Source organism: Parus major, chromosome 10 (assembly GCF_001522545.3).
Source record: "Parus major isolate Abel chromosome 10, Parus_major1.1, whole genome shotgun sequence".
Taxonomy (NCBI): domain Eukaryota; kingdom Metazoa; phylum Chordata; class Aves; order Passeriformes; family Paridae; genus Parus; species Parus major.
This window is the reverse complement of record NC_031779.1, coordinates 1928683-1936528: the sequence shown is the minus strand read 5'-3', so window position 1 is coordinate 1936528 and position 7846 is coordinate 1928683. Positions and strand designations below refer to the sequence as shown.

General features: G+C 53.2%; 1 protein-coding gene across 1 annotated transcript; it reads right to left on the bottom strand.

The window, feature by feature from the left end:
- Positions 1 to 622: 622 nt before the first annotated feature.
- On the bottom strand, positions 623 to 7846 carry SCAMP5 (secretory carrier membrane protein 5). The gene is made up of 7 exons (XM_015638469.1): positions 7812 to 7846; positions 6149 to 6225; positions 5749 to 5877; positions 3904 to 4060; positions 3164 to 3265; positions 2898 to 3015; positions 623 to 2783 (listed from the first exon to the last, which is right to left on the bottom strand). The coding sequence occupies exons 2-7, from the start codon at positions 6153 to 6155 to the stop codon at positions 2589 to 2591; spliced, it is 708 nt and encodes a 235-aa protein (XP_015493955.1). The 5' UTR covers positions 6156 to 6225; positions 7812 to 7846; the 3' UTR covers positions 623 to 2588.

The window sequence follows — 7846 nt, the reverse complement described above, 5'->3', positions numbered from 1 at the left end:
GGGAATGGCTTCCCATGCCAGAGGGCAGGGTTAGGTGGGATATTGGGAAGGAATTGTTCCTTGGCACAGGGTGCCCAGAGAAGCTGTGCCCCATCCCTGAAAGTGTCCAAGGCCAGGCTGGACAGGGCTGGGAACACCCTGGGATAGTGGAAGGTGTTCCTGCTGGATGAGCTGTAAGCTCCCTTCCCACCCAGATCATTCCATCATTATGTGGGCACAGCAGATCTGGGGCAGAACGTGGTGCCCAGCCCTTTGCAGATTCTGCTCAAAAGCAGCAGTTATTTGGACATCCCTCTGATAGTGGCTACAAACAAGCAGCAAGGACAGTAAGAGGCACAGGGCTCTGCTTTGCTGGCTGCAGGACACGGAAGGCAGCAGGGAGACCTCAGGAGAACCCCAGGGGTGTTCCATCCCGAGAAGTCTCCTGTGCAGCAGCACCCCACCTCTCCCACCCCGTGGGCTTCAGGGGCACCACGCTTTGACCACACATCAGCCCCACCTGGAGGAGGGACAGCTTACAAATAACCAAGGTGAGAACAAGGAGTGGAGTTTCCCACCTGGCTGGAGCCATGGGGCAACATTTCAGAGCTCACACACTCAGGAGACACATTGGAGAGGAGGGTTAGGTGCTGAAGCAATGCCTGTTAGTTACAGCTCATTACAGTTATTATTATTGATGTATCTTATTGTCAATGCAAGAGGTGAAGTCACTTAATCCATCATTTCTCAGACACGGATGACAGAGCACGTGGTTTGGCAGAGTAAGTTTTAGGCGAGCTAGAAATGGATTGCACAATATTTAAACCTGATTAAGTACATAATAGGCTTAGCAAAGGATTACTTTTCTCCTGACATTTTATACATAAATATATACACACACACACACACAGACAGGCATTTTATCAGTAGCTGCATTTTAGTCTGGTCAAGAGACGACTGCCTATTGCAGAATGACTGAAGTGATACCCTTAAAAAGGAAACTAGTCTTGGTGTGCTTTGCTGGAGAAGATCCTTTTTGGGGTGATTCTCAGGGGCAGGGGTCACATCCAAGCATCACTGGAGGGCTGGAGGGGTGAGATAAGGGGCTGGGGACTCGCACAGTCCTGGCTGGTGGCACTCTGAGCTCCTTCCCTGTTCCAGGCAGGAGATACTGGAGCCAAGGGGCTGGACTGGATTCTGTTTGGGCTGCTTTTCGAGGACTTGGAGAAAAATTTGGCTTATTTAAAGTGCATTTAGAGTTGAAAAGCATCTTGGAGAAGTAGCTTTCCCTACTCCTGCCCTGCAGCATCCATCCCATTTATGCTCCCACTCATAATCTTTTCCAGAGTGTGCCAGTCACCTTCCCCAAGAAGTATTGGTTTGAGCTCAGCTGCCTCCTGCTAGAGTGCAGGATCATTATTTAATGTCCAGCATCCCCAAACTGGGCAGGGATTTGGGCCTGACAGGGATTTCTGCACCAGGAAAACACACGGCCGCATCTCGCCACGCTTTTTAGGAGCGCAAGTGAGCAGTCCTTACCTCCAGCCTGGAGGTTTCCTTAAGAGACTTAAATTAGCACAAACCTCCAAAGCTAACGGGGACAAAACTTGGCCTGGCTGTTTCCATGAGCAGCGAGACCGTTTGGATGTGCTGGGATACGGAGTGGCAAGATTTGACCCGCAGCCTTGCCCAAGCGTTAGGTCCTCTGAGGAACACTCTTGTTGGTATTACAGCTGCTTTTCAAAACAGAAGCCTTTAAAAAAACCAGACTCAGGATGCAGAATCTGGAATGGGATGGTTGTATCCCGCAGGGAAAACCTGTCCTTGCTCCCCAATGCACACACACGCGCACGCACACACACTGGTCCTCCACGTCAAAGTGTAAACTACTCACAACACCACACACTGAGAGAAGTTGTAGATCCTGAGCCAGGGAGTAGATTAGGAATCTCTTGGCTTCCAGCATATCAACAGCAGGATTGAGGGTTTCTTATCTTTTTTTTTTTCCCTTTTTTTTTTTTTTTCCTTTAATGCTAAATCAGCCAGCCACCTGCTAGTTAAAAAGCAAAAGAAAAAAGAATTCCCAAGATTGCTTGCCCTTGCTGAGACAGTGGCAAGTGGCTGGACACTACCAACTGAAAGAGAAAACTCACACACATCAAAAACCTGTTCAGGGCTTATTCCAAGAGGGAAGATGGGTGCTGGTTGCTCTTTTTCCCTTTTTGGGAGCTTGGGGGGGCTTTTGGCTGATGAGGTTCTAACGTACACCTATCACCACAGTAATTAAAGAACCACCACCGTACACTATTCCACAGGGAAAAGGAAGACACATGAATGGACACTGACTACCACGCACAACAACAGCCCTGCAGGTTGACTCACAGCCTCTTCAGAATGAAAAAGAAAGGAGAAAAGAAGAGCTCGAGACAAGAAAAACAGAAAAAAAAAAGGAAAGAAAAAAATCCCAAAGGATCTCGTTACAAAGATGGGAAAAGAACCACCATTATGGTACACTCTGACTTTCTGAGACAGCTGCAGAAACTCGGCTCAGGCTTCCTCCTCCCTTTTTCCCCCCCAGCTCTTCCTCCCGAGGACAGTCCCGCTGCTGCTCACATCTCGTTGGAGTAGGTGTAGTTGGGGGTGGCCGAGTACTGCGTCTCGTGCTGCATCATGGCACCCTGCGCCGCCCCCATGGCCGCGTTCTGGGCCGCCTGCTGCACGTGGGGGTTCTTCCAGGCCCCCGTGGTCCACTCCTCCTGCGCTTTGCTGAAGCTCCCGCCGCTGCCCCGGTAAAACTTGTGCACCTGCAGGGAAAATCCGGAGGGGCTGAGCGCCCGTGGCTGGCGCGGAGCTCCCGGAGGGGCAGCAAGGGCCCCCCAAAGCAACGTGGAAACCCAACCCTGTTTTTCCTGCCATACCATGGTGAGAGCAATGAAGGAGAAGACTGCCATAGCTGTGAAGAGCACAGTGGGGATGAGCATCACGACAGCCGAGCCCACGTTGGTCCCAAAGAAGGAAATTGCTGCAATCCAGCCACTGCAAGGAGATGAAAACAACCGATTTATTCACCAGCTCTCCCAGACTGCCAGCAGCCCTCCCAGCTCCTCAAACCATCTGCCCCAAGGAGAGAACCAGTTAGGACACTAAAATACCACAGTGACCAACACAGCAGCACTTTCCTTACCAGACCCCCCATCCAGGGATCCCCACTGCCTGGATAATGCTGATCACCAGCTGGGCCATGAAGGTGAAGAAGAAGGCCATGAAGCTGAAGGAACTGTCTGTCCTGCAAGAGAAGGCTCAGTCACTCCTGCACCTCCCTGCTGCACTCCAAGGGAAGGGAGATGCTCCTACGTTTCAGACCTGGCTGTGGTTTAGCAGGAGGGTGATGAAAAGCAAAATTAAAGGCAAAGGAGAAACTGCAAGAGGCTGGAGGTGGTCCAGGGACAGCTGGGAAAGCCATGGGGCACCAGACCCTCCCTATGGGTCAGTCAGCTGGGCTTGAGGCCATCTGTGTTGGGACACAGCTCTCGGCTCACAGCACCCCACATGGGGAATAAATACTCTTGATTTCGGGATTGACCTCAGCACCATGGGTAATCAGTACAAACACCTCGAGGATTCATGGAAAAATATAAAAGATGCCTCAGGGACGAGAGGGAAAGTGGCAGCCCAGCTGCATCCTCACCATTGTCCCCCACTGCTGCACAGAGGCTCACAGAAAGTGTCCTTACATAGCCTGATGGGGGGGTTTGGCCCCCAGGAAATCCCAAACACTCTGGTTTTGAAGGTTAGAAAGTAAAGCTAAAGGGCTGCACAGAAAGGAATTCCCCCAATTAGTCAGGCAATGCCCCAAGCTAAACACTGACCATTTACGAAGGAAAACAAGGCAAAAAGAAGCCAGGCTCAGGTGCAACCACTTACTTGAAAGCTTTGTAAATAGGTCTAAACCAGCAGACATAGGAGCAGGGCGTAAAGAGAATGAGCCAGAGAATTGCCAGTCCAAAATTTACAGCTCCGCCGCCTCCAATGAGCCACGCGAGGCAGCCCACGAGATTCACCGCCAAGGTGATGCTGTTCACTGCAAACACACACACACAGAGCAGAGTAGCACGGACACAAGGGTGGCACTGAGACACCCCAACCCCAGGGATGCAGCTTCTGAGTCCTGCCCTAGCTGGGCTTCCCTTAAATTAATCTGGGAGCACATTCCCAGGCTGGCTGGGCCAAATGGGGTCAGGCCTTAGCTGAGTGTAACAGGAGGAAAATCAATGTATCATCTCTCAGAGTTGTAATTCCCTAAGCATCTCCAGGGCTCTGAAGATTGGCAGGAGTCATATCCTCCCACTTTAATCAAACCAGCACACATTTCCACTTACAAGGAAACTGGAGGAATTGGGATGAAGTTTTTTGCTTGCTCCAGATACATCTTTGCTGAAGGATCTTGCGTAGGAATTCCCTGAGCACCACTGAGAGCCAAAATCTTGAACTCCTGACCCCGCCTCGCCAGTTCAGGGGGGTGATACATTTCACTCGCCCACCCCTGCTTGGGATCAGGCCACACAAGGGCTCTGACTATGAATCCCAGCTCAGCAGACACAGGACAAAGCAGAGAAGGCTCAGCTGCCTTCTGACGCCTCCGAGTTGGGAGAATGATTCATTATTTCGACGAGAACGAAAGCCCTCCCACCGCTGCCTGCCTGAGAGCTGCAGCTGGCAAGGGAAGGAGCTCAGCTGCCCGGGCTGCCCTAAAGGACATGAAAGGACCTTCCAGTCACTCTGTGATGGGTGTCTGAGGGGCTGGTGGGGAGAAAATGACCCAGAGAAGAACTCCAGATGCAAACCCCAAGGGACAGCGGCTGGCTCCGAGAGCTCGTGCTTGTGCTGAGGAGCAAGAACCAAGCTCTGTTACATTAAGAGGAAGAACATCTTGGTTGGGATTGGGAGGGAATTGAACACCCCCAAGAGAGCTTTCCTGGGGGCACAGCTTTTTTCCTCCCATGCCTGAAACAAGTAAACCCTCATGACATGAGGAAGCTACTCCGGGGTCGCCATCCCAACAGGACAGCCCCAGGGATGGCAGCCTGGTGCCATGCCAAAAGCAGGAACACACAACCCCTGTGGTGTTAGCTCAGCTCTTCCTAACCTGCCCCTAAAGCACAAGTCACTCCCTGGGCACGGATCCTTCCAAAGTTCAGCGGAAATGCCTGATAAGGGAATTAAGTTCTTCTAAAAAGAAATGAAATGCTGGTGCCAGCTTGCCCTGAGCTGTGCATGTTTCCACCTATGTTGGGGTATGACCTGTCCCTCTGGCTCTGTTCCCTGCCCAGGGTTGGTGAAGAAGAGAGATCCAGGATAGTTGGAAGAGCTGGAAGCTGGTGACAGCTCTGTTAGCACAGCACGGCACACAGAGACATGCAAGAGGAACAGGCAAGCTCTGGGAAGCCTCAAGCTCCACGTTTTGGAGAGCAGGCACACCAGCCCTCCAGTCTGAGCCGTCTCCTCCTTACAGCAGGACATCAGTGTAACCACCAATGACCCTGGAACACTGAGCTCCACAGCTCCATCCTGGAGGTTGGAAGGGCTGGAATCCATGGGATGCTGCAGCCCACCTCTCATTCCTGAGTTTTAACAGGAGACACCAAGGCTTGGAGGGGGAGAAGGGCTTCCCCTGACCTTGCCCTGCCCTTTCAGCTGGCAGCTCCCAGAGGAGCAGCCTTTGGAGAGGCAAACAAATCCCACTGTAGGCATTCCCCCACAGCCACTCACACATCCAGAGGTAGTAAAGCCGCTTGGCCATGGTCCGGTGCTGCGGCGGGATCTCCGCATCGAAGTCCTGGTAGAAACATGGCTTCAGGGGGATGAATTTGGGCAGGGGAGGGAAGTTGTTCACCTTTTCTGCAAGGAAGAGTTTCACTCGTGTCAGGCACTGCCCAGAGCTGAACAAAAACCCAGAGGCTTCCTAAGTAACCTCAAGAACTGACAAGTTTTACACAGAAGTTAAGGATTTCCCATGGAAACTGTCACCAGCCCACCCAAAAGGATCAAATTCAGCCCTCACTGGCTACACCAATCCTGCAGCCATGGACATCCACCACCCCACTGGTGACTAATGAGATGACATTATGGCCAGCAAAGCCCACGATGATCTCCAGAGCCCCCCCCATACCTGCCATGCCGGCACAGGCTCAGCCTCTCTGCTCCTCAGGAAAAATACTTGGGAAAAATGTGGGAGCTTTATCAAAGCTGGAGGATAACAAGAGGAAAGGTTGATTGAAGTGGTCAGGGACCTCTGCAGAAAACTTCACCTTCCCCCCCACTCCCAAACAACTCAAGGACAGCAGTTTGCTTCACTTGTGTGACACTCTGGACTATCACACATCCAGACTGGCACCTGGCTGGCACTGTGATAAATCCTGGCTCCTCGGGCTCAGGCTTATGTACCAGTTAAGGCAGAAGATTACGAGAGGATCCAGTGATGTAGGGCCTCCCACTCCCAACTGACCTACATCCAGGAGAGGGCCAGGTAGGACAGCAGTGGAAAGGAGGTGGCTGTGGGCTGTTTGAAACCCTCAAGTTCATGATCTGGCCCCAAAATAAGTATTTTAAAAAATGTATTATTGTTATTTTTGCTAAATTCTAGCACAAGGGACTACCTGGCTACCTTGTAGCTGCCATCTCTGCAAGCCCAAGCCAAAAACAAGGCCAAAAAGGGAGTAGGGAAATCAGAGCAGAGAAATCAGCTGGGAAAAAAAAATAAATCAGTGGCGATTGTCACTAATGAGTCACTTGAGTGCCTGGCTTAACAATTACTCATGTCATTTGGCACCTCATTCCAGAGCATGCAGGTGGGAAAGGGAGAGCTCGGCATCTCAGGACCATCCCAGACCATTCCATGCTTAGCTCTTTGCCAGAAGTGAAAACTATGGTGAATTAAAACAAAAAATTAAGACCTGAGGTTTTAAATAGAAGCGTGAAGATGGCGTATCCCCCCACCTGCCTGCAGGTTTTTCCCTTTCCCAGCTATCCAGACAGAGCTGGCAGCAGTCAACACATTTCCCAGGACACGGAGTCCCGGCAGTTGGTGCCTGGAGCACCCAGCAGGATTTGGGGGGTTCTCTCTGGGGGTCTTCTCGCACCCTCCAGCGCCAAAGACACAACGAACCCCCAGGGCTCGGCGTCTCCCGACATCCGCGGGCAGCCCCCGGATGCTTCCATCCCGCCCGTGCTATAAATACGAGCTCCTCGGGCTCGGTGACGTCCGCCCGGCCGCCCCTACCCACGTGTGTCGGGAGCGGGGACCCACGGGCAGGCGCCCCCCGAGCCCGCACCTGCGCCACGGTGGGGCCAAAACACCGGCACATCCATCAGTTCGGGTGGGGTTGTTTTGCAAATTCAGGGATATGATGGAGGGGTTGGAATATGGTGGAGTGGATGGGTGAAGGAGGGGGGTCACCCGGGTGATGGCACCGAAAAGAAACCCCTCTGGTGCGCAGAGGAGGTTTTGGGAGGGCAGGCAGGGCTCGCTCTCGCCGCGGATCGCTGCCCGTGCGTTTCCACGCGTGAAGGGCTGCGTGCCCCACGCATCCCCAGCTCAAAGCGGGAGAGGCCTCCCAGCAGCGGCCTGGATGGGAGAAAAGGGCGGCCCAAGCCCCGCTCGGTCCCCGGTGCACCCACGCGTGTGCAGGGTCACCGCGGCTGCCCCCATACCGCTCATCCACCCCCCCCGCAAGCGGGCTGCAGAGCGGGAGGTCGGTGCAAAGGGCACCTGGGGGGAGCATCCAGCGCCCTCAGCCCGAGGCGTTACCCCTCTCCGCACTCCTGGGACTCACCACGTGGCGTGATCCGTCCCGTCCCCTCCGGTCCC